We start from the raw sequence: 27,169 nt of genomic DNA, 5'->3' as shown, positions 1-27,169 counted from the left end.
TTTTTTTTTTTTGGCTTACTCCTCCTGGGATCACCTTTCAGGTTTGGCTAGTACTTTGTACAGAGCAATGAGGTTTCCCACAGTGGAGTCTTTCCCTGGGCTCTGTTTGGTTCTCAGTAAGGCAGGCCCATACCTTTTTGCCTCCTCTATAGAGAGGGCAATATGCATTAAGCTGCAAAGTCACCTTCCAAAAGTGAGAAAGGGATTAGGTTGCTGCATCAGAGCTGTGGAAGTATTTGGAATGTTTTACAAATGGTTGCTACAACGACAAAAAGGTAATTACAAAATGTGTACATCACAACATGCTTTTTAAAGACATTTTGCATTGTGCTCACATTCCCTTAAATGTTGTTCCCAAAGGTGCTCAGCCTCTAGCCCAGTTGGAATCTCTGGGAAGAGGCAGAGACAGTTTGGCGAAAAAGATGTGGTGGGTGGGGTAGAGGATGGAGGGGGATGGCGAAAGTAGAAAGCAGCCTTCCAGTTAAAGATCAGCCCTCAGTTTAAAGGTCAGCTTCGGGCAGGCTGGCCTCAGGCGGAGTCAGGGTCAGAGGGAGAAGCGGCAGCAGGGCGGGACTGGGGTGCTCTACATCTCATTCAGGTCAAGCAGAGTCTGGTCCAGCATCCTTTGTGTACAGAGGTGCTCCTCTTTGGTACATTTCAGTTTATCTAATGGGGGTAAAGGAGAGAAGTTACAAAAACTAGTAGTAAGTTTCAAGGTCTGCTCACTCTGAGACTTGCTCCTGTAGCAGGGAAGCTGCAGACTAATAAAGCAGCTGCCTTCTCAACCACAAAAGTAGCTATTGTATCACTCGATTTTGCCGGGCCTCTATCTTGCCTACTGAAGTGGCAGGTGTTGCTGTGTTTCCAGGGGAGGGAGTTAGGGCCCTTATCAACCATTTCCTTTTCCTCCCACACCCAACCAAGGCTTTCAGCTTTCTGTCTCTGAAGGAGCAAGCATCAGCCATCCACTCTCCGAGGCTTTGCCTACAGGACAATACCTTCTTAAAATGACTCACTGGAGTTTAACTGTTGCAAACAAGGACAGGCAGAGTAGAAACAATAGAATCTCAACTTGAAAAGAGCACAAGAAGATCCTCCCATGTTACATGCTTTCTCCAAAAAGTTAGAGGGGAAAGGCGTAATTGGTGGGATAAATAAAAGCCCTCATAGCTAAGTCAAAGAACCTCTAAAGAAAATAAAGCCAAGAACATGACTGAAACATACATATAAGCAAAACCTTAATTGAGATTTTTGCAGATCTACTGTCTAGAACTAGCCTGTGATAGAGTTACTTGCAATTAAACATAAAACCAGGAAAAGGAAGCAAGAGGGAAAGAGTCAGGAAGAAAACCAGAGGCTGAACACCAAGAACAATCTAATCTGCCTAGCAAGCAAACCACTCTAACTGCTCTAGGGCAGTGAGGAAATACTCCAATCTTCAACTCAGAGAAGGTGATGGCAACACAGACCCATATTCATATCCCATACTCTTTTCTTTCCCTTCCCTTTTTGCCACCCAGTCAGAAGGGCCCATCCCTGGGCCTGCAGATGAAGCAGTTACAACATCTTGTCAAGTCAGTCCTTTTATTGTTAGAAGACATCCATGCAACGGAACATATCCTACAGTTAGTGCACAAGTGAAAGAGCAGCAAATAAGGGTGGAAAACAGAAAATTCTTCCAAGTTTTCTCACTATAATCTCAGGCCCCTCCCTTCATCACCCATAAATCTCTTCTAAAGGGATAGAAATGCAGTATTAACTGTTCCAATTTTACAGTTAGAAAATTGTAATTTGTAAAATTGCTATTAGGAAATCAACATTCTAATTGCCCCAATTAAAAAACAATTTGCTTAGGGCAAAATAACAACTTTTAAAAAGACAATCAGCTTTTTGTTGGGGTCCAGGTCAGTGGTGTGAGCAGTAGGCTCAGTTTAATGGGCATCAGTGAGCCCTGCCCATCAGTCACACAGATCATGCAGCGTTAGCTTCAGCTCATTAGAAAGCAGGCGGTTTCGCTCAAGTTGGCTGTAGAGACGCTCTGCAGCAGCAACGGAGAGGAGGGAAAACAAGAGAAGGAGAGGAAAAAGAGGAGGAGAAAGAGAAAAAGGTAAAGTTAGTGGAGTACCAGAAGTAAATTTTGAGTCTTTCAACTAGCTGGTATATACAACATGCATCTGTAAGGCAGGATGGATGCAAGGAGGATTCAGACAGAGGGCAGTAAGAGTCAGTCAATTGGTAGAAGGACCAACAGAGGAATAAAAAAAGAAATCCAGACTGACAAGTTGGTAGGACATTTTGAGGGAGAAAAAACACCTCCTTCACAGTATTTATTCCCTGGATTGAAAAACTGAGACAAATGAAACAGGGCAAAGGAAGGAATATAGTTGGCTTAGAAGAAATGCATTCACAATAATCAGGGCTTGAAAGGAACCAGAGTGAACAGTTGAACATTTTTCTGTAAAAGCATCCAACACAGCATCATGAATGGTAGAGTGGGGTAAATATCCCCATACTCAGTCAATGCTACATTTTCTAATGCTTCTTGTTGTAGGTGGTGTGTGACAGACCCCTCTTAGTGGTTATACATCAAATACCCAATTTCCCCTTCTTCTCTAAAAGAACCCCAAAACTGTTAGGCTGAACAGTGTGCCTAACCCCAGAGAAGGGAAATTACTGGTAGAAATCAATCAAGACTATCCTGTTGTTTTTTCAGCCTTTGTTACAGCTAAGGTAATTATGTGATCCAGTTCTAGCCAATGAGATGTAGGGGGACAGTCTGCTGGGAGCTTCTGGGCAAACTTTCCCTCTTGCCTTGAACATCAATGTGATGACTAGAGCTGCTTATTTCAATCTTAAGCGAAAAGGCCAAGAAAATCACAGAAACCCAAGCTACAGTTGCTCATGGCTAGACTTATGTGATAAAAAAACAAATCTCGTATTTATTTAAGCTACTTCGTTTGTTTTTTTTTTTAAACAAAATAAGGTTCAAGGACACAAGCTGCTTCTTATAACAAAAAGCATTCCTGATACAAGTAGTTAAGTGCTCTTTCTACTTAGAGTGCACCTTAAAGAGGGAATGGGGTATGGAGAATGCAAATCCATCTGAACAGCACAGGGGTTAAAAGAAATTTAGGGATAGGAAAGCCAAGCTCCTTCCTGGTATCAGCCTCTGAAGTTCACAAAGAAGTTTCTTCCTAGGTTTTACAGCCTGTTTCAAAATAGTCTCAGGACCTCAATATGAAACAGATACTTTTCTGTCCTAAAATCAATTGCATCTGTGGGCATTGCTCATGCACTGTCTTCTGGGCTGAGATTTTCCCCAAGTTAGGGGCCAGTATGGTCCTAATGATATTTGCTACTTTATGTATACTATCAAAACAAAAAGTATATATGGTGGCTCACGCCTGTAATCCTAGCACTCTGGGAGGCCGAGGCAGGAGGATCGCTCGAGGTCAGGAGTTTGAGACCAGCCTGAGCAAGAGCAAGACCCCGTTCTCTACTAAAAAATAGAAAGAAATGACTTGGACAGCTAAAAATATATATAGAAAAAATTAGCCGGGCATGGTGGTGCATGCCTGTAGTCCCAGCTACTCGGGAGGCTGAGGCAGTAGGATCGCTTGAGCCCAGGAGTTTGAGGTTGCTGTGAGCTAGGCTGACGTCACGGCACTGTAGCCCGGGCAACAGAGTGAGACTCTGTCTCAAAAAAAAAAAAAAAAAAAAAGCGCATATATGTATAAAGACCCTGGAGGGAATGACCAAAATTACTAGTTGTAATAAAGAGCAAAATTAGGGTAAACTTTTAAAATTGTACTTTCCATTAAACCAATGGTTCTCAATAGGGATAGCATTGCTCCTCTCTAACCCCCAGGGGAGAATCTAAAAATGTGTGAGAGGTTTTTGATTATCACAATGACTAGAAAGCCCTGTAGATATTTATTTATTTATTTTTTAATATAAGTAGAGAGTTTATTTTGGCCAAGTTTGAGGACTGCAAGCTGGGACCATAAACTCAAGTTGCCCTGAATGTGTGCTCCCCTTACAGATATTTATTGGGAAGGGGGCAGCAATATGCAGGATCATTCTGTACATCAACAGAATTGTCCTACCCTAAATGACAAAAGTTCACCATTGAGAAACACTATACAGGTTGACCATCCCAAATCTGAAACTTTTTGAATGCCGACATGACACTCAAAAGTTCCAATAAGCATTTTGGATTTTATAAATATTTTAGAGACAGTCTTGATATGTTGCCCAGGCTGGAGTGCAGGGGCTATTCACAGCCATGTTCACAGCACTCTACAGTCCTGAGCTCCTGGGCTCAAGGGATCCTCCTGTTTCAGCCTCCTGAGTACTTGGGACTACATACAGTGTACTGCCTTGCCTGACCTGGATTTTGGATTTTTGGATTTGGGGTGCTCAACTGGTAAGTACAGTACAAATATCCCAAAATCCGAAACACTTCTGGTCTCAAGCATTTCAGATAAGGGATATTCAACCTTACTAGTCTATAAGTTCCATGAGGTCTGGGATCAGACCTGTCTTATTCACTGGGGCATCTCTGATAAATAGTAGGCAATCAAATTTGTGGACTCGTCTCTTAAAACTTCTATACTGTTATATTACACACAGATCTCAAAACAGGCTGAACTTGGATATACTCAAGTTAGTTTGTGTGATTCCCACTTGGTAAAGAAGGGTTTATCAGGATCTTATCCTTCAGCACAGTCTTTTTGGTCAATGAGGGTTTTGTTCCATTTAGGGAAGAAATAAAGAGACAGAGAAAGAATAGGAGCATTTTATTGCCTGACCAAATCCCAGAATGCAGAGTTCCCTAGGAATTGCATGAGATCAGAAAGACAAATTCAGCTGTTCTCTCACCTTGAACTTAGGATTCCAACTCTGCTATCTCTAGTGACTAAAACTTTAGGATCAGATACTAGCTCATTAGTTAAAGTTCTTAGTTCCCTGATAACAGCAAAACAAAACAAATTAAAAAAGGCAAGGCAGAGAACCCCTTTGGTCTGGTGTTCTTTTTAGGCATGCCCAATTAATCAGGGAACAATCCCATGGAGCTGGGAGTATTTGACCAATACTATGTGAAAGGAAGATATTGGGGTGGGGCTAAGATAAGACTGCCCAACATAACAGGTCACCCATTAGGTAACATGGGGTCCAGCCTCATTTTGTTCTTCATCCTAACAACAGTAACAAGGAAGGAATGGGCCTGTGGTTCTTATAAATTAAGAAGAAGGGAAAAAAATAAGCGGCTAAGTGCTTTGCCCTGATGCTTGGCCTCATCTCCTTTGCTAGTCCAGGCTCAAGCAACACAGGATGGCTTCTGCAAGGATGTAGAACATTAAACACAAGAGTGAATTTAGCACTACACAGTAATTCAATTTTCACTCTGCTACCCTTGATATGGTCTCTATCCTTGCTCACACTGGTCATGCCCATGGGGAAAACTCGGTGATACCAGACATAACACCTCACCTTTTCTCCCAGTCTCTCTATTCTCTTACTTCTTTGCTTTCAAGAAGCCTTTCTCTATGCCAAAGCCAACTGTTTCTTCCCAAAATACTAAATGTCTAGAACTGTGCTGTCCAATATAATAGCTACTAGCCACATGTGGCTAACTAAATTTAAATAAACAAAAATTAAATAAAACTAAACTTTTAGCTCCTCAGTCACACTAGCCACATTCAGAGTGATCAACAGCCATTGGTGGCTAATGGCTACTGGCCGTCACTGCCAAAAATTTTGCTTACCGCACTGCTCTATAAGGCTATCCTTATTGCCTGGATTTTCTTTCCACCAATTCTCTTCTGCCCCTTGAAATACAGCTTCTATTCTTGTTTTTAATGCTCAAAGTGCACTCTCAGATTATTAAAATGTCAATGAATGTCTCATCTTCAGTTATCTTCCTTTTCAAACTATCTCCTGAAATTGAGAACCGCTGAAATTAGAACCTTCATCCAGTCCTGAACTACTCATTTACCTTCTATCCCTCCAACCAGTTCCATTTGGCTTCCTCTTCTACACATGATTTTCTTCATTGTTTAATTCTTTTTACACTCGCAATTGTCCTTAATGGTTCTAATTTACTTCCACGGCCTAAACTGCCTGCCAACCTTACAGAATCCCAAATCGCTTACATTAACCTCTCCCCACAGGCCCCAGAGCTTTGTTTTCACCCAGAAACTTGCCAATTTTTCAGCTTATCTTCTTTCCCTTTCCCTAACTCTCCACACCAGGACTACGTGATGTCCCTACATCTTTAACACCACCATTTTCCTACCCTCAAACCAGTCAGTAATCTTTGCCTTTCCTCCTCACGTTGAGTGGCCAGGCCATTCAGAATGCCTGTCTCTGAGTGCCACCTCTCTACTACCACTACTCTAGCTCAGACCCTGATTATTCTCTCCTGGAAAACTGCAATAACCCAAAATTTCCCAAAGTGTGGCATAGTCACTGCTAGTGGTATGTATACAGTGGTATGTATGTAGCACACAGTAATGGTATGTATTTAAGCAGTATACCTTTGTGAACTTGAAAAGATTAGCTATGTTTATTTTAATGTGCATTAGGAAAAAACACTGGTACATCAAACCATTGATTTCAAAACAGAATTGTGAGGCCAGCTGCAGTGGCTCATGCTTGTAATCCTAGCACTCTGGGAGGCTGAGGCGGGTGGATCGCTCGAGGTCAGGAGTTCGAGACCAGCCTGAGCAAGAGCGAGACCCCGTCTCTACTAAAAATAGAAAGAAATTATCTGGCCAACTAAAATATATATAGAAAAAAAATTAGCTGGGCATGGTGGCGCATGCCTGTAGTCCCAGCTACTCGGGAGGCTGAGGCAGTAGGATCGCTTAAGCCCAGGAGTTTGAGGTTGCTGTGAGCTAGGCTGACACCACGGCACTCACTCTAGCCCGGGCAACAAAGCAAGACTCTGTCTCAAAAAAAAAAAAAAAAGAATTGTGTAGAGTAAAACAATTTTGGAAACAAGAGTAGGTTTGAAGAAAACAATGTGGGCAGCATGCAAATATGACAAAAACCATCAAAAATGATATGCAAATGACTGATATTTGGGAATCATCATCTTAGTAAATAACTTTGCTAATCTGCTTGCCTTTTTTTTTTCCCCTTTTCTTTTTTTAATACAGACGGGGTCTCGCTCTTGCTCAGGCTGGTCTTGAACTCCTGAGCTCAAGTGATCCTCCCGCCTCAGCCTCTTCAAGTGCTAAGATTACAGGAGCCACCACTCCTGGCCTCTAATACTCTGAGCTACCAAATTAACTTTTTTTTCTTTGGGATGGAGTCTCGCTCTGTTGCCCTGGTTAGAGTGCAATGTCATCATCGTACCTCACTGCAACCATGCTCCTGGGCTCAAGCTATCCTCCTGCCTCAGCCTCTGGAGTAGCTAGGACTACAGGTGTGTGCCACCATGTCTAGCTTTTTTTAAAAATATTTTTTGTAGAGATGAGGTCTTGCTATGTTGCCCAGGCTGGTGTTGAACTTCTGGCCTCAATCCTCCCACCTCAGCCTTCCAAAGCACTGGGATTACAGGCATGGGCCACCACGTCCTGCCTATTTTGTTATCTCTTTAAACAGAATGCACAATATTCAGTATCCTTCAACTCAACTCTGTGGAAAATCCAATCGTTTGGAACCCAATGAAAATGAATAGGCAAGTTTTCACATGTTTATTATGTATTCCTTGCCTTCTTCCATGAGTCTTTCCTAATCATTCCCACTGGAATCTTTCCCCCCCTTGAACTCTCACAACACTTCATTATTTGTGGCACTCATCACACAGAATTTTCAGCTTTATGTATGTTCTCCTACTTGATTCTGAGCAACCTGAGGTTAGGAATGGTGCCTATATCTTTATTTCTGTACCCATCTTAAAACCCTATACCTAGAAGACACTAATAAGTGTCAGCTGGATAAATGAATCTGTACCTTAATCTCAAAGGATACATGACAGAAAGAAATGGTATGTACAGAAAGGAACCTGAATTTGATGTGAGACTTGAGGTTTTAGATTAGGGAAAAATTCTTTAACTGGCTGTATCTGTTTAAAAGAAAAGCAAGTTTTAAATACATACTCTGCTGAGAAATTGAAGTACAATTAGGTGCTTAGGTTAGTATAATTGACAGCTGTACTACCCAGATATCTCTGCTGTGTAAATTGGAATGGGAGTTTCTGAAATGTTGATATTCAATTCCACAATATGAACCGAGAACAATTTCACTAGCAGAAATCTGCATATGTAATAAATCCCCATGTGCACATTATTTGAAATATGCATGATTGGTTGTTTTAGATTTTTCAATAATAATTTCTTACTTATATCCCACTAGCACATGCTAGCAAGCCTCAAACATGTAAGAAAAGTTTAAAGAAGATAATGTAATACTGTTGAGAATTCTATCCACTATGTATTTTTCTGTAACTTGGGATGATACAATTGCTCAATCTTAGCCATAATATATATAGGTTCACTGGATGTTCTGAGGATGCACCATTTGAACCACTGGTAAAAGGGTAGAGAATATGTACTGAGGAGCACTTCAATGGTCTCTCAACCTTACTGCATTGCAGGAGGATCTGAAGAGAGAACGGAAACACTGTAGGCAGGATGATTTAAGAACTTGGAAGTAAAGGGCTTAGATAATCTTTTTCAGCTTGAGGAATAAGACTAGAATTCCTACCTAAGGAAACTACTAGTCTACCACTCTGGTAGACTCAGATCAGCCCAGTTTAAATGTCAGGAAAAAAACAGACACACACAAAAGTGGCTTTGGTTATATAACTCAGAGGAGGGGGAGCCTACGATAGCTGTTTTCCACATCACACACCCAAGGCTCCTTCTTAGGGACAGCAGCAGCTTTGTCAAGGACACAAATGCAGGGTGGCATGAGATTTCCAACAGCTTAACATTTTAATTTGGGGTGAGGATAGAAAACAATACATAAGTTGCTTTGTAACCCCCAAATCCTAATGTATTGGGGTCCAGCCAGGCTGACCCAAATGGAATCCAGAGCGAGTGTGGTGTTGGGTTCCCCGAGGAAAGGGGGCAGATCCAGAACAAAGCAGAAACGGTGACAATTATCTGTATGAAAAAGTAAGGATACTCTAAGTGAGAAGGACTAGCATCAACCTACATAACAATTTGGGAGAAAGGAAGAGGAAAAAAGGGAAGAGGTGGCAGCAGGAATAAAAGAGAGCCAGACACTTCAGCCTGAGACATTTGGCTTCTTTTCAGGGTTAGTGGGAAAAATACAAAGAGGCAGATTAGCGTCAAGGATCAGGGATCCACAGCAAACAGATGAAGTCCCCAACAACTCTTTTTGGTGCTGTTTACTATTTGGCTTGTTTCTAGGATTTAGCTCAATTCTTAGGTGAATTTGGTATTTCCCATCTTGGGTGTTTCCCCTGAACTTTAATATCAGGGCACAAATCAAATACACCCAGGAGATCTGAATTTTGTTATCATGTGTTAGAGCCCAGGTCACTGGCTCTCTGGGCCCTATTTCCTTAGTTGTATGGATCTACTTTTAGCAGTATCCTTTTTGAGAAGACTAAATTTGAGAAACAAATTAAAAAATTACACTGTAATGAAGAAACTATGAATACAAAGTGAAGAAATTACACCAAGGTCAATCAAGGTTCTACCACTAATTCAAGATTAAATACCTCCCTGCTTTTACCAAACAAGTAACCAGCACCAATGTTTTAAAGATAAGAGTGGAGATTCTAGTTTCCAAAGGACAAAACCAAAGCACACTATGCATAGCCTGTATCCCCACCCACCCACAAGCCAAGATCCCAGCCCCGCTCTGCTGTCAGATAGTTACATAGAGGTCATGTCATTGAGGGCGTGGTCCAGCTCCTCGCTAATGGCCTTGTACTTCAGTTTCTGGGCATAGAGCTCATCTGGACAGGCACAGGAACCACAGGGAGGAATGAGGGGGCAGAGTGAAAGGTTTCAGAAGCAGATGAAGAGAGGGAATCATTAGAAATTAGGAAAAGTGTGTCTGTGGGTCTAATACCAGTTAGGGAAACATCTACGCTGGCAGCAATGACTGGACATTTTCAGATCCAGTGTTCCCTAGGATCGAATGCACTTCTTGATGCCTCTAATTGATTGCAGCAAGGGTTGAGAACCTGGGCATAGTCATGACTAGAAACTCTTATTATCAAAGGCACTCAAGAGGATACCACTCCCACCCAGTTACCCAAATTCCTAGCAATGATAACACTTAATTTAACAAAATTAGAAAAGGGAGAGAGTACATATCCCTATTTAAACACCAATTCTCTGCATACCAAATGTGACCCTTAATGTGCTGGAATGGTCCAAGAGTAAGGCCTATTTGTGGCCCTTTGCTCCACAGGTTGCCTCCTGAAACTCTTCCAAAGAACATCCTGCTACTGAGAGCATACCAGAGGAGCATATCTCAGGGTTCTTGAAACAGAGGATACTTTCCCTTGTCAGGGTGGACGCAGTTGCCAAACTACAGGGGACAGAGGTATTTAGAAAGCCCTTGGCATTAGTCAGTGCTGAGACATGGTTATTCCACAACTTCAATTCTTGTGCTCTACCACTTGAGTGGTAAATAGGACTGCCAAAAGTAGCCGTGGGGTGACAAGTATCTTTGTTGCCTTTTGAAATCATGGCTTTCATTTAAACCTATAGTCTAAAGATTTAAGACCATGAAATTAAAGGTAAATGTAGCCATTACCAGTCTCCTCAAAGAGAAGGAGACAAATTCCAGAATGTTAAAGTCTTATTAAAGGAAAAGATTAAAGGTAAAAATCCAACGCTAGGGATCGCCCCATTTGTCTAGCTGTGGCATAGGACAGGGCACACAATACATGCCAAATCACTGCCAACTCCCTTTGATGTACAGGAAAAGAGACTAATAGTTAATGGGCAAGGTCTTCCTCTATATTTCTCTATTTCAATCCCTCTCCCAGGTTCCATACCTTCCAAATCATCAATTGTCTTTTCCAGCTTGGCTACCGATCTCTCAGCAAACTCAGCACGGGTCTCTGCCTGAGGAAATACGAAATCAGTCAGAATCAGAGATGAAGACAGAAAAGAAGTATCTCTGTTTCTTCCACTTTCTACTTCCAGACCTATCAGAACCGAAGCCAGCCAGTCTAAGTCCGCATTGATGCCTTATAGACCTCCAAATGTTTTGGGTCCCTCCCTATAATCCCCTCAGCTCACCTCCTTGAGTTTATCAGTAAGAATCTTTATCTCTTCTTCATATTTGTCTTCTTTTTGAGAATACTATAAGAGAAGTAGAATAAAAATTTCAGAGTAGAAATTAGTCACACAGACAATACCCCCCCTCCCTATGTTTACTCTTACATTGAATATGCTCTTAGATTTAACGTGTTAAATGGTCCAAGAGTAAGAGCAAGGCCCTGCTCTGGACAACAGGTCCTTAAAACCCAAAAGTCTATGTCTTTAGAGCCTTGATACCCTCAGTTTAGAATCCTCCATGACTTTTATTTTTAAAATGAATCTAAGCTTCGATTTCATTCTGGTTAACCCAAGGAGGTGCTGCTCCTTTCTCCTGCTTAATGAGGAGTAGTGACACCCCACGGCCACATGACTAAAACACTCCCACATGATGGTAGAGAAGTCATTTGTCTGGATTGCTCATTAGGTCTCAGAGTTGATTCTGTTACCCCCATCTGTGTGCTAGAAAATCTATTACGGCCCCTGATTATTGCCGTTCAGCACAGCAGTATTAGCCTGAGGAGCACATGACTCCATGCACCTGAGACCATGAAGCTATTTTTAACTAAAGCAATCAAAGTCACAGGAATTAGCATTAAACCCAGAATCTGAATAGATAATAGGTGGGTAGGAAGAGGACACATCTCACTGGATTATATAAGGAATGGGTGTCTCCAGTTTTTCATCAAGGGCAGGGCTGGGCCCAGGCCCCAAAGCCTGTCACTTTCATAAACCAGCCCCTACCTTCTCCGCCTGAGCCTCAAGAGACTTGAGGTTGTTGGTGACATTCTTCAGCTCCTCCTCCAGCTCAGAACACTTACTGTGAATATTTTAAATACCGTAGGAGAGGAAAGGGGAAAGGAAGAGAATAAAAAAAGGAGAGAGACACATAGACGTGAATTGAACCTATATGTAGAGAGAGTTGGAAGGCATACTGGGGAAGAGAAGTTCCCAGGTAACCTGACCAAGCATAGACCCTCCTCCCTCTACCATAGAACATGTCAGGAGCTGGAAACTCCTGAGCTCAGAATGTTTGGATACTAATGAAGAAAGAATACTTGAGAGAAATCACTACCAGGAACAAGTCATAACTGCTACCTGGGGTGGAGGTGGGAACGGATGCCCAACCCAAACAGTCCCCCAAATCACCCAAGGGAAGGAGAGACCCTGTAGAGAGGCAGCGGAGTAACTAGGAAAGAAGAGATGAAAGATGCTAAGTAAGTGGAAAAGAATGGAGCATTCCATGAAGAGATGAGAAAGCACTCAACAAATCAACCAGTGGAGGGGAGGAAGCTGCAAAACAAAAACAAAACAAAACAGAACCACACCATACACATAACCTTGCTGTGGGTTTAATGGTTAGTACCTTTTCTTCAGCAGCGCTCAGACACTTCAGGTTCTGGTCCATCAGTCTGATCTGCTCATCCATCTCTCGGCAACGGCTGTTAGTGATAGTCATGGGGGTGGCACAAGCCAGGTTGTGGGGAGGGAGAAAGGGCAAAAAGGGACACAGCAAGAAAACAAGCAGCAAAATGGAAGGAAAAAAAAAAAATATATATATATTCAAAAAATGGGAAGAAAACACCACGATGGTCATGATATGTTATGCCAGGGAGAGGAGAATGCAAGGGAAACACAAACACGTATGCATCAGCACTGACTTTGTTATACAAGGCCCAGAAGGTGCCACTGGGGGTGGGGGGTAGCTATTATCTGCCCTTGCCCTAAGGTTCACTGGCAAATTGGCAAAGTAGTAAAAACAGACACCAAGACCTTAAGTCAATATAGCTACCTCGATGCCCCCAAAAGAAATACACCCCAGGTAGAAAGACCCAAGAGGGTCTTCCAGTTAACTGTTCACCATCTATTAGTCTTTATTATCCCACAATTTGTAAACCCTACCAAAAAGAGATAAGAAAGGTTCATTTGTCACCTGTCACTAGTCAAGTTAAGAGTAGGGAAGCCTAAAGCCATTCTTAGGGTCTAAAAAAGCACTATAGATGATTCCCACTCCCTAGGCCCTGTTTAACAAGGTTGAAGGAATGCTACTTTATTCGTATTAGTGCCCAAGCCAAAGGAGAAGGTCCAGAATGGTATGACAAGATTTGGGGAGCAAGATACTCACGACTCTGCCAGCTCAGCTCGTTCCTCTGTGCGTTCCAAGTCTCCTTCAATAATCACTAACTTACGAGCCACCTACAGGAAAAGACCCCAGTACAGCTCAGTGAAGCAAAGAAGGAGACATTTCCCTCATGATTCTTTGCAGAAGTCTGATTATCACTGAAGAAAGAACAAACAGAAGGTGACTTACCTCTTCATACTTCCTATCTGCCTCTTCTGCAATATGTTTAGCTTCTTTGAGTTGGATTTCCTGGAGTTCCATCTTTTCTTCATCTTTTAAGGCCCGGTTTTCAATCACCTTCATACCTCTGCCAGAAATAGGATAAACGCAATACTGACACCCTGAGGAGTGTCACCAGCTCCATTCCAAGGGACTCAGAAAAGCACCTTTTAAAGCCCATTCCTTTCCATTTGCTGCTCAAATGGAAATCCCACTCCCATACCTTAGTTTAATTATTTCACTGAAAAAACTGTCTTATAAAAAATGATATATGCTTATTAACAAATTAAATATTCAAATGTATAGTCTAAGGGTAAAAAGTAAGTCTCCTTTCCCACCTCTAGTCTTGTTCACCAGAGGTAATCTCTATCACACCACTCTGTAACTTGTTTTTCTCATTTTCTATAATTTGGACACTACTCTGTAACAGTATATGCATAGCTGCCTCACTCATTTTCACAGCTGCCCAGTGTTAAGGTACCCCTAGCAGGGCATTTTTAATTCTGAAAAGCCTTAGTTGTCAAGCACCTCTGTTCTACTTTTAACTCACATGTGGCAAGGAGCCAATTGGCTATTTTCACACAGATGAACTGTGATTTGGTTCAAGGGTCATGGTTCTCAACCAGGGCCACACATTAAAATTAGCTGAAGAACTTTTAAATACATCAATGCCCAGGCCCCTCTTGCACTTGATCCTAATTGAACTATAGTGGGATCTAAGCATTCACATATTTTATTATTTTTTTTAAACCACCCAAGTTCAGTCTCCGCAGAGACTGTCAAAAATTGCCAATGCTGACTACATTTTAAGCCGTCATGACGGGGTATTGGGAAAAGCTTTCAATTAGCAATAATTGTGCCTCAGATAAACCTCATTGGCTACAATACTGCCACTCCACAAAGCTCACGTATTTTAAACTCCCCAGTGATGCCCCCTCACCCCTAACCACGATTCTAATAGTACAACCAGGGCTGAGGTTTATTAAAATATAGATTGCGGGCTCCACCTCCAGAGTTTCTGATTCAGTAGGATCAGGGGTAGGAGCTGAGAATCTGAATTTTTACCAAGTTCCCAGGTGTTGCTGATGCTGGTCTGGGACCTAACTTTGAGAACCTCTGCTTTAGGAGGACTAATCGCATAAATAGAAGTTTATGACCCAAAAAGTAGAAGTCATACTGGTGGGCTCATTTTAAGGTTCATTAGGTCAGTTTATAGAGAAAGCCAATTACAAAAGGGCCACAGCATCTAGGTAACCCTTACTCTCTCTGTCTTCAAGGGGCAAGAATATGCAGAACTAAAGGAAAGAAGATCCTGCAAGATACAATTACTATTTTTAAAAAAACGGGTCTATAAGGCAACCTTGATCAGATCTTCTTTTGAAATCCGTACTCTATCAGGCTCCCCTACACACCTCTCACTCTCATCAGCAGCTTTTTCCGCTTCCTCCAGCTTTTGCAGGGCAGTGGCCAGGCGCTCCTGAGCACGATCCAGCTCCTCTTCAACCAGCTGGATCCTACGGTTCAAGGAGGCCACCTCAGCCTCAGCCTGTGTTTGAATGAAAGATTGGGAAAGGGAAGCAGAGGCATGGTGAAAAGAACTAACTATGACAGTAAGACTAGGGTTGACTACCATGAAGAAGCCAGAGTCTAACAGCGTAAAACCTGTCTTAACTCAGATGCTAAAAGACCAACACAATTTTATATTTTCCCTCCCTTTCCCATCAACAAACTCTCATATGTTCCACAGGAAGAGGGTTTTAAAACTCAGTTCCTTGCCCAGCCCAGTGATAGTTAGTACCACCTCCTTTTCTGGACTCAGTTCAAATTCCTGAACACACTGGAATCAGAAAAGGTAGCCAGTGAAGGGTTCCTCCTGCCTGAGCTCTGGCTTGGAGGTGTGTCTCACCCTCAGTGACTTTCTTATAAGTGTCTCATAAAGTGAAAAAAATAAATAAAAAGGTTTCTTAAAGAGGGAATCTTGGATTACCTATTAATTTGCTGTTTAACTCAAGTTGTTAACCCTCTAGTCACCTTACCCTAATAGATCAGGAGGATAACTAGCCTAGGGAACGTCTTCCAGAATAGACTTCCAGACTGGAAAGCAAAAGAATGGAACATTAGGATACCTACCCCTCCCCATCCCTTCAACTTGCTCCCCTACCCCTTCTCTCCCTGGCCTCCATCCCACAATGAAATACAGACTAGAGTCCAAGTAAACCCATGCTGCCTTCCTGGCAATGGAATAAGAAACAAGGAAAAGGGGAGGCAGACTAGACATGGATAAATTCTAATGGTAGAAAAGCCTCCTTCCTATAACTGCCTTTCCCCCCACCTCCCCCAACCTTCACTGGAGGCAGGTTCGCTGACTGCCACAACCATACAAGAATTTAATCTGCCCCGCACACCACCCACAGTTCAGATGCTTATCCAAGTGCCTGGTAAACACGATCTCTCTTCTACAGCCTAGATTGTGCCTGAATTCTATTACCCTGCTTTCCTTCTGGCAGTCAGGGGTGGGGGCAGCTACAGAAATAATCTGGGCCACCAGCCCTTGTGAGGAGAGCTATAGCCCCAAAGACTCCTGTTAACAATCAGGGCTAGCACAAAATTTCTATAAACATGGTAGGTTCAAGGGACTGGGAAGGGTTGGTGGGTAGAGATCTAACCACCAGACTACCGGAAAAAAAAATTGAGAAGTCAACATAAGATGAAATTATAAAGAAATTATTTGTGTCTCTACTATTCAAAACACCACAAAGACAAGTATTCTCTGGTTCTGTCTCTTCCAGGAAAGCAGATGTCCTGTAGGACAACACATTTCTCCTCATAAACCCAACAAAGCCAATCCGTCAAGAGCAAGTTAGGCTATCAGGCAAGAACTACGACAGACTGCTAGTGCAACGATTTACCCCCCTTCAGATGAAAAATGGAACTAGATTTGGAGGAAGCTCATGAAATATATAAGTCCCCATCCGGCTCACCAGTAGTTACCCAAACTGGAGTAGAAGATAACAGGCTATGGGGGCGGGGGTGTACGGTTTCCATGACAACAAGCTGGCTCAGGCAGTTTCTCCCACAAATCAGCATTTACAATAGAATTCTCGGCAAGGCTGAAAAGGGAGGAGGAGAAAACACATCTTGGTGCCCTCACAAGAGCATGCACACATCAACAAGCCTGTATCAAAAGCAGAACCCAAGATGGGAGTCCTAGCAAAAGCTTCAGAGACCCTGAGAGTGGGAGTGACCAGGACTTCACTGTTCTCTTTTTTTGTCCTCCCAGAGGATTAGTTCTCTTTACAATGAAACAAAAGCCCATAGAATCAAGATCTATTACTCTTTTTAAAGGAATAAGGAAGACAACCTGACTTTTCTCTCAAGCCAGAGGCTATGCACAATGTCTGTCCCTTTCAGGTCAAATAACATAGTACCAAGAAATTGAACAGAGCTACTATTTGCAGACCAGACTATCCGTGGCCCTAGGAAACATTAAGCTTTGTGCTTTCCTAATCAACCTAGGTTTTAGCATGCCTGCCCAGAGGTGGTTTCAGTCTTTCAGTCTGTCCATCTCTGCCCAGCTTGGAGGATGTACACTACTCTGAGGTCCTTCCCTTCAGGTAATAATAGGATTCTCCACTACCCAGGAAGCAAAGATCCCAGGGGTGGGAGTGGAACACAGCAGCAATTTGGTCACATTAGAAGATGGCTGACAACAGCTTCAGCTATGAAATGAATTTGATTTAAATGCTACCATTCTACACTCCAAGGAGATTCCCTAAGTATGCCACACCCCTCAAGGCATGAAACTGACAGGGCACTGGTGCTCAGAGGCAGAACAGGGCCAAGGACAGAAGGGGATTAGTCTAAATCTGGCATTCTGCCACGCTGGGGTTTCTCTTTTTAGATAAAAGCCACAGATGGAATTCAAATGAAAAAGAGTACTAGGAAAGTTAGGCTTGAGCCCTGCGAGTAAAGGACCGCTGGAGTTCACTGCAAGCACAAATGCATCTATCCAGGGAGATACTGTGTCCTTGGGGACTTTAAATTTCATCAAGGGGAGGCAAGTTAGAAGGGAGTAGAGCTTTCTGCCCCAGAGTAAACAAAGGTGGAGCCTAACTGGAGGCACTCAGAGCAAAGGGCTATTTGCTTCTTCCTGTGTGTGTTCTAGTATGAAGGGAAGAGAAGGCAACCAGCAGGAAAGCAAATCCCAACTAAAGAAAGGTGATAAAGCCTGTTGCTTATCCACCACACCACACCCCACAATAGTCAAAGGAAGAACCGCACAATAGTCAAACATTCTAACCTCCTTCAGAGACTAGAAATTTCGGATTAAGGCTAGAATCAAAACTGTCGTTCAAAGCCCACTCACTTTCTCAACAGTACTCCTAAATTTTTTAGACCAGAAAAAAACAAAAAAGAAAAATATCAGGGGAAGTTAGGAGACAGGTATTAAAAACAGATAGGGTAAACTGTACATTTAAAAATAGTTACAATAGCAAATTTTATGTTATGTACATTTTTACCACCACTACCACAAAAAAAGTAAGAAAAAAAAAGACTGCATATATATACTATGTTGCCATCTATTTATATTTAAACCAAAGTACAAAGGAAACACAAAACTGAAAGTGGATTTGACAATGTGTTATATTATAAAAGGTCAATCTCCAGCCCAAGAGCAGAAAAGGACAGGTCCTAGAACAACTCTACTGTCTTAGTTTTGGACTCATCCAGCTTCCCAACAAGGGTGGCCTGGATGTTCACACAAAGCAACCAGAAAAATAATGAAATGACAATACCACTAACAGCATGTGAGATACCATCAGAAAGTTTCAGTTCCAGAGGAGGGAGGAGCCTACAAACCCCACATTCCAGAATACCCTAAGAAGGTAACAGGTAGCCTGAGCATCCCCCTCCCTGCCCATGGGTGTCGCCTTCTCAGTAGGGGTTCAAAGTTCACTAGAGCAGAAAGTCAAAAGATTAGGCTCCCACAAGCTGGAAAGTAGAAGACAGTGGTTTCATCAGTATTTAACTATCGCCTTACTTCCCCATTCTAAAGACTTCCTCACTAGACCTCAGGGCAATAAGCAAATCTGGCAGGCACTGAATGAGGGAGTAGCTTAAGATCTGATGCTGCTCACTCTGCTGCTTATCACCTCAAAGTCACCAAGGGTGGAAAAAAGGAAGCCAAATTTTCCTACAAGGAAAATTACCAAATCCTGGGGGGAAAATCATCACCCACCCTAGAATACTCCTAGGATGCCCATATTTAAATGTTGATCCTAAGACTCTGCAGTTCAACACAATGCCAATTCCTTTAGCCATCCTCTGTCTTTCTCTTTAAGGTTATTTGTTCTCCAGAACAAAAGAGATGAGAAAGTGTCACTAGTCATAAAGAGTCACCCAGCCAGTCCATCTCACTTGAGTTGATAATTAGAAATTGCTGGCATACTGAACAGAGGAAAAATCCACCTAAAAAAAAAAAGCTGACTAAGGAAGACAAGCAGCTCCAAGCATCTCCATGCCCAGTTATAAAAATAAGTGAGTATTCTAACAATCTTTAAGTATTAACCTGGAGACCTGGAGGGCAACTGTTCCCCCGCCTTCCCACCCTTTTCTGAATTCCACTTCTCTCCCTCCCCAAAATATTAATTCTCAGTTACTCCCCAGAGGAACAGCCAAAAAACCCACAAAAAACAAAAAAAAAACTTACCAAGGCAAAGAACAACAAAGAACACCAATAAACCACAAGAGTTCTTTCATTGAGTATTCAAATTTTAACAACAGTTACTTTACTTTCTATTCTCAAGATCCTCCAAAACCAAAGCCTCAGCTCAGGGGGGGATCAGTACCACCCACTAGACTGCACTCTAGTCTAGGCCCTGGAAAGTCTTATGCCTTAATAAAACAAGTCAATCACTTCCAAACAGAAAGTGGTTTCAAGAAATCACTAGAATCACCATTTGTTCCTCCAACATCTTATGTTCCAATTTTCAGTTGTAACAAATTATTTATTGAACTTAAAAAAAAAATACACCGGGATAATTGGGAAAGGAGCAGAGAAACATCACTAGAGCCACCTAGAACTCATTATTCTGTCCCCATCCACTATATTGCCAGGGTCAATCAGAAACCTTGAGATTGGCACGCCATCTGATTCTCTGCCATGCACCTGCTTATCAGCTCTGCTTGGAAGAAATGTTCTTTCTTAACCAGTTCAACCTGCACTGATCACACTTCAGCAATAAAGGCCTGAATCTGGCAGAAGTTCCTGCCTTCCAGGTCATCATGGGTAGGGCCAGGCAAGTTTAGTTGGCTCCTACACTTGCACTAACGTAGGAGAGAAGTACCATCTCCTCCCCTCTCGTTTCACGTCGATTCAGAGTGGGTGTAGCAGTTGCAAGAGCACCCCGTAAGAGGAAAGGGCCCCAGGCCGGAGCACAGGAGGCAGTCCTGTGGTCTCAAGGTTCTCTAGGGAGGGAGGGCACGGCGCTTCCTCTCAGCCGACTGCTGCCTCATTTCCTGAGCAGGCGGAGGGAGCGGAAAAGCTGCCAGCAGGCCAGGCCGGGGGCTTTCCGGCGGTTCCCACCCCGCAACTCTCACCCTTTCACAGAAGGTTCGGCCCTACCCCTCACAAACGAGAAAAGTACCCACCCACTCTCACCTCTTGGGCCGGAAACCCCAAGCGAGAGCAAAGTTCTCCCACCCTTTATGGGGAAGTGGGGGAGGGAGAAGCCGCTGAGCCCCTCCCCCAGCCGCGCCCGGATCCCAGGGACTGAATGAATGACCTGGGAAAAAAGAGGAGGAAAGCCACTCCCCAGGCTCACGTAAGGCTCAATTCCTTCAAAGGTCAAGCCTATTCAAGCAGTTCCCTCTTCGCCTGCTTGCAGTCCTACCGGGGCTGAGCCCCACCCATCCTGTGGGCTCCAACTTCATCTCCGAGCCTGCTGGCCCCCAAAGGACAGTGCTCGCCAGCAAAAAGGACCCTATTTGGGGTCCCGGCTGCACCAGCGCCTGCCCCTCCCTCATGCGCCTCGCCCTCTCCGTACCTGTTCCCGGGCCCGCCTTTCTCCCTCCACTTCCCGCTGGAGGCGCTCGGCTCTCTCCTCTGCATCATCAGCCTGCTGTTGCAGAACCTGGATCTTGCGCTTCACCGCCTCGATGGTGGTGATCCCAGCCATAGTGCCTACCCTGCTCCTGCTAGCGCTCCCGTTCCTGCCTCCTCCGCTCGGCGTTGCAGCCGCTCCTCACCCCTGCTTCCGCCTGCTCCGCCCTGAAATACCGGAACTCACCCACCCGCCCGGATGTGACGCTACAGCTGCCGCGCCCTCCCACCGCCAGGCAGGCGGGAAGGCAGTCCAGTGGAGGGAGAGCCGCAGCTGGGAGCAAGGGCGGGGCCTTCCAGTCGCCCTAGGCAACCGCTCCCGGCCTTACCTTGGGCCAGTAAAGGGGGGCGGGGTTGGGAAGAGGAAGGGCTACCATGGTAACTGGGAGGCGCGTCTTGGTCTAGCCTTTCCAGGCAGGCCGCCCACAATGGTTGGCCCGTTTACAAGTGTACTAACCTTACACTCACGCAGTGACCCCGACTCCTCCAACGCCAGCCTGCCACCACTTACCCATTAAGGCACTCCGTATCCTCTCCATGATATAAACATCCTCCGTTTCCACACACCCCGCGACAGACTCCAAAAACAGGTTCTAAGAAAAGTCTAAAGGACTTTCTAGGTCTCATCTTCAAAAGAGCCCCACTTCAACCTCCTTTCAAAGTCTGCTCAGGTAGGTTCTTGCAAGTCAATGAAGGGAACTACGGGGGTGGAAGATATGGGCAAATTGGCAAAGTTCTCATTCTATTCGGCATCAGTTATGAACTTACGTGTTCCATTCAGAATACCAGTCTTTTCCCTTGTTATTTTTGAGAGTCAATATGCACCATCCATAAGCCAACTTGCCAGCCCCTCCAAACCTTGGAAGGATTCAGGACTTGATAATTTAATTTAATCATCACATACAATTCCTTTTGTAGATGTGGAAGATATCTTATGCTCACCTTTTTATCAGGAAGGAATCTGCTGTTGCAGACCATTGTTACCAGATCCTTGTGCAATAGCAAGATATGAGTGCCTGAAAAACTGCTGTGGAATTGAGCCTCCATTCTGTATTATAACTTTCACCAATTTCAGTGTCACTTCTTCTTCCAGGTACTCCAAGGAACTATTTATGAATTGGAAACTGCCCCATAGGCCCTGCCATGCAGGATTTCTGGGAGCACTGTGGTAAAGAGACTTGAGAATTTTATCTTATTCTTTGTATTCGTCCCACCTTCCAAGTAAATAATAATGATAAATCTCTCCTCTGGTATAGCTGTCTTTTCCCCTAAAAAATCTGAAGGTAGAACAGGACTTAGGGCTGGGCACAGTGGCTCACTCCTGTAAATCCTACCACTCAATCTGGGAGGCCAATGCAGGAGGATTGCTTGAACTCAGCAGTTGGAGACCAACCTGAACAAGAGTGAGACCCCACCTTTACTAAAAATAGAAAAATTAGCTGGGCGCTGTGGCACGTGCCTATAGTCCCAGCTACTCAGGAGGCTGAGACAGGAGGATCACTTAAGCCCAGGAGTTTGAGGTTGCTGTGAGCTAGGCTGATGCCCTGGCACTCTAGCCCTGGCAACAGAGTGAGACTCTGTCTAAAAAAAAAAGAAAGAAAGAAAGAAAGAAAGAAAGGAAGAAACCAAACAGGACTTAGAATTAAGAATCCTACAACCCTACCTCCTGAAAGAAATAGTAGACAAGACAGTTACTACCCTCTATGTCTGGTTCTAAGGAGACTCCCTCCAGAGGCTCTGTCTTCTTATCTCTTTTTGGAAATACTGAACAATGAGACTATTCAGAAGAAAGAATTTGGACAGACAATAATTTTCTCAATAGAGTGATTTGTATACTTTGATTTTTCCTCCAGGAATTGAGAACGAAGAGCAGGGTTCTCTCAATAAACTCTACCCTAATGGCCTAAGAGTTTTTCCAGCTTGCTTTGGAGAAGTCTGTCAGAGGGACTGTAGAAGCGGAAGTGAGAGTTTGTCATTTGGGTGTTAATCAGCAGGGGGCACTATTGAACCTCCCTGTGCCCTAGTAAAGAAGCAGAAGACCTCATCCTAGACAAACCAAAAGGGTGTTGAGAGCACCACTGCATTTCTGATGTTGGTAAATTTGAACAGATAATCTCCTCTTGATCCAGGGAAACAGATGGACTGACTCATGATAACCTTTAGAAGCATGATGAATAGGCAAGGGGCCCAGTGCTATTGTTTTCCTAGTGACCAACAAGACAATATATCAACAGGTGTATATGTCCATCCCTGTCCCTTTCCTCATCCCTCCCACCACCTGTCACTAAAAATGGGTGTTGTGACTTTATGTCCTAACCATTGTACTCTTCTTTCCCCCTGTTTCTCCCTAAACAGCTTCTCTTTTTTTTATTATTATTCTTATTTCCTGACCACTAGACAATGTGGGGTCTCCTAAACAGCTTCTGATTTCATCTCGGATTAAAACGATCTTAGGCATGGTTGCACAACCATGTGAATGTACTTACTGCCACAGAGCTGTATACTTAAAAATAGTTAAAATGGTAAATTTTATGTGTGTGTGTGTGTGTGTGTGTGTGTGTTTTTACCACAACTAAAAAAAAAAAGAACATTAGATAAACTCAGGGAAGAAAAAAACAAAGTTTGAACTGGTCTTGCCACACCCTTACCCTTTCTTTGTTCAAGTAGTCCTAGCAAATCCTACACTTTCCAGAAAGGCTTCTCCGATCACCAGAACTGCCTTGTGTAAACATGCAGTTATTGACTCCCTCCTCCCTCTCTTCTCCTTATATCTACATCAAGGTAATACACTCTATTTACCTATTTATTAATCTTAAGGTCAGAAACTGAGCTGTTAACTTCCTTTAAGACAGAGTACCCTCTGGTACCCTTCCTTTGGACAGAGTACCCTCTCTCCAAAGATGCATGTATTATGCTGCTGATGAGTCTGGCTCTTGCTATCTACCTTAAATCTTGTTGCTCCTCGTTATCCAGCATTTCTCCCAATTCCTATAAACACTGTGCTTTCCTTCTTTGACCCTTTAAGGCAGGAGTCAGTAAACTTTTGCTCTACAGGGCCAGATGGTAAATATTTCTGGCTTTAGGCCAGGCGCGGTGGCTCATGCCTGTAATCCTAGCATTCTGGGAGGCCAAGGCGGGCGGATTGTTTGAGCTCAGGAGTTTGAGACCAGCCTGAGCAAGAGCGGCACTCTAGCCCGGGCAACAGAGCGAGACTATGTCTCAAAAAACAAACAAACAAACAAAAAAAACCCAAACAAACAAAAAAATATTTCTGGCTTTGCAGATCATTGATGATCTCTGTGGCCACTACTCAGTTGTAAAGAGAAAGCAAGTAGACAATATGTAAATGAATGAGCATGACTATGTTCCAATAAAACTTAATTTACAAAACCAGTTTGTTGCAGGATTTAACCCACAGATGATAGTTTCCCGACCCTAGCTTTGAGAAAGACACCTTTCTTTTTCCTTCCATCTCAACCTGGCCTAACAGACTTTTGCCTCCTGGCCACAACTTTCCTCTTCTATTTCTTGTTCTTATACAGGGTACTTACTGACGTGTTGGGAAAGCTAACAAGAGGGAGAGGGATTGAGTGAGTATTTTTTTTTACCCACACTTTACATATTTAAATAGTTTTTGGTGGTTTCCTGTATAAATATGAGGAAGCTTCTTTCAAGTGAATATACCAAGTAGACCATGTCTACGTAGGGGATGATATGTGTGTGTGTGTGTGTGTGTGTGCATGTGTGTGTGTAAAAGAGCTTAAGATAGAATTCATCCCCAGGAAATCTCTTTGTCTGCCTGATATTGATGTATTATCTAGATCCTCTGTGTCACTCTCCTCCCCCAAGATCTCAGGTTACACTTGTTTGTTCTGTTTCTTGCTCCTGAAAACACCTCCTCAAGCCTACATACTAGCTGTTTAAGCCTAAGGACTTTCCCAGAGAATTGTTACCCAACACCTTACAAAACTGTTATTAACTTGACATTGTGCTAACCTGTGAAAACATCTATCGTAATGCCCATATATTAGAACCAGAGAGATCCATCCAACTGTCTCTGGAACCTAAGCTAGGCAACTCCAGCAGGCCATCAAGCACTTGCCCCAAAATCTGGGAGTAACCTGTGTTTATTTTGCAGTTTTTCAAGATGGGAGAATTAACAGTTTACAGTGGCCTAAGTTTTTTTTTTTAGAAACAATGAGTTTATATAACGTATACCATCCAGTTTATATTTCTAACTTCTGGCATTATCTATTCAATACTCACCACTTTCCTTGGCCACTGAAAGTGATGGAAAGCCAAAAACAAGATCAGAAAACTAATGCTAGAGAGGCTGAATGTGAGGATCTGGAAGCATTTATGAATGGTTCACTCTGTACTTCTAGCTATTTTCTAAAACCAAATGTAATTTTATTATTTTTTTATAAATTTTTTTTTTAAGAGACAGGGTCTTGCTCTGTCACCCAGGGTGGAGTGCAATGGCATGTGGCACAATCATAGTTCATTGCAGCCTCGAACTCCTGGGCTCAAGTGATGTCCTGCCTCAGCCTCCTGAGTAGCTGGGACTACCAGGCATTGTGTCACCATGCCCAACTAATTTTTCTTATTTTTTGTAGAGATGGGGTCTCACTATGTTGCCCAAGCTGGTCTCAAACTCTTGGCCTCAAGTGATCCTCCTGCCCTGGCCTCCCAAAGTGCTGGGATTACAGGCATGAGCCATAAATGTGATTTTAAATAATACATGTTCCTATTAACTCAGTTTGCTGATAATTGACTGTATTTCCATCAATAGTGGGACATTCTTTTGTTGCTGCTAAGACTCCTGTGGTACTTCTCTTCCAAAAAACTTTTCTGTCTAGTCTCTTATTTATCTTTGTGGCAAACTTTGAGGTTGAAGATGAAGAAAAGTGGGTGATTATGGGATAATATGAAGTGGAAAAAGAGAATTGATCATTTTCAAAGGGGAAGATTCAGCCCTAGAGAACCTGAGTAATTTACTCAAGGTCATAGAGTAAGGTCTGATAGTGAAACTTTTACCCCCTAAGATTACTTTTTAGTTTCTATTATAGTCTATGACTCTAGGGACCTCTCTGCTGCAATATGAGCAATGCTTCCTATGGCATCTCTGTGGCTTAAGGGTAGATGCCCACATTGGCCAAGATAAATAAACCCATATAGGGCCAGGGTCAATGTGACCTCTGTTTCCCATTGTGAAATCTGAGCTGGCTTTGTTGGGCAGTTGAGAGATGAGAGGTTCTCTATTAATACACATATCTACATGCCAAGCCTTGGACACAAAAACTAAGAATGTGGCATGGGGGAGGAGGTAGGATAAGTGATAGCAGTCTGGACTTAGAATCCCCTCCTCTTGTCCAGATCCTAGGAAACATAATAAATTCCTGGGCAGGACAAAAATGAGACTTTTACATGTTTTTAAGAAAGAAAATGTATGCCATTATGAGGATATACCAGCATGTGTTTATATGCAAAAATGTGTGTGGGTATATATGTCTATCTTCTGTGAACCTATGAGTATGTCAAAAATGTGTTTGGAATTTAGTCATATATTAACATAAAGATCTGTATGTGTAGATTAAACTCATCTCTCATCTCTCTAATACTCACATCAGCTGCCTTCTTCTCTGCCAGCTCCAGCTTCTCCTGGGCATCTTTCAAAGCTTCAGAGTACTTGTCCAGCTCATCTTCTGTTCCTTTCAGCTTCTTCTGCATGGCTGCCAGTTCATCCTCCAGCTATAGGGGCCCAGAGAGTCACACACAAAGACATTCATACACAATAGTGCAGGCTTGGACCCTGGGCTTTTGGACCCCTGAGCCCAACCTCCATGTTACCATCCCCAGAGAGACACACTTTCTCCCCAGCCACTTCCCGCCACCGCCTCAGGAGTTACGCTATAGCTTGGCTTATGACCCTATAATCTCTGGCCCTGAGATGACCAAGCCACCCTTGGTTTTCATCCAAGACCCTTGGATGGTAGCTGTCTAAGGGTGTAGATGCCTGTGATGCTATTTAAGAGAAAAGAGATGGTGCATGCTAACCTCTTACCTTTTCCTCTAGAAGTCAGGGGTTCTTCCAAAACATGGTCCAGTCCTACTTAAATTCAGCAGAAACACTGTGGCTCAGAAGGGGCCACTGACTCTCCCAAGGTCACACAGGCAGTCTGAGGCAGATACCCTAGATGTCCTCTGCCCCTCCAGTGAGGCTGGGGAATACCTCCTAACCAAAAAGGGAGCTAGTGCCAGTGGTCGCTGCTTTTCCCATAAAAACTTGCTTCCATCTCATAGTATAGTCTTGTTCACCAGCAGGTGAGAGAGACCTATGCCAGTGCCTACCTGTTTACTTCTTTCTTCTGCTTGCTTTTGCTCAGCTTCAGCTTGCTCTGCCCGATCCAGAGCATTTTCCTTGTCCAACTTCAGCATCTGCATCTTTTTCTTGATGGCCTCCATCAT

At 43.3% G+C, this 27,169-nt stretch overlaps 1 protein-coding gene and 1 non-coding gene across 16 annotated transcripts; both read right to left on the bottom strand.

The window, feature by feature from the left end:
* Positions 1-256: 256 nt before the first annotated feature.
* TPM3 (tropomyosin 3) lies at positions 257-27,169 on the bottom strand. Of its 15 annotated transcripts, none has more exons than XM_069480553.1 (9): positions 27,053-27,169; positions 26,327-26,452; positions 15,012-15,145; positions 13,570-13,687; positions 13,384-13,454; positions 12,625-12,700; positions 11,241-11,303; positions 10,994-11,063; positions 257-666 (listed from the first exon to the last, which is right to left on the bottom strand). In XM_069480553.1, the coding sequence occupies exons 1-9, from the start codon at positions 27,167-27,169 to the stop codon at positions 584-586; spliced, it is 858 nt and encodes a 285-aa protein (XP_069336654.1). In that variant the 3' UTR covers positions 257-583. The 15 variants fall into 15 exon arrangements, with proteins under 15 accessions (XP_069336654.1, XP_069336657.1, XP_069336660.1 ...); XM_069480556.1 differs by lacking the exon at positions 12,625-12,700 and adding an exon at positions 12,003-12,078; XM_069480565.1 differs by lacking the exons at positions 26,327-26,452; positions 27,053-27,169 and adding exons at positions 9,862-9,940; positions 16,591-16,658 and having other exon boundaries at positions 612-666.
* Positions 14,364-14,504, bottom strand: LOC138390968 (U4 spliceosomal RNA). The gene has a single exon (XR_011234620.1). It is a non-coding gene; the product is annotated as a U4 spliceosomal RNA (small nuclear RNA).

Source organism: Eulemur rufifrons, chromosome 8 (assembly GCF_041146395.1).
Source record: "Eulemur rufifrons isolate Redbay chromosome 8, OSU_ERuf_1, whole genome shotgun sequence".
NCBI lineage: Eukaryota > Metazoa > Chordata > Mammalia > Primates > Lemuridae > Eulemur > Eulemur rufifrons.
The sequence above is the reverse complement of the archived record's forward strand: the minus strand, read 5'-3'. Positions and strand labels throughout refer to the sequence as shown.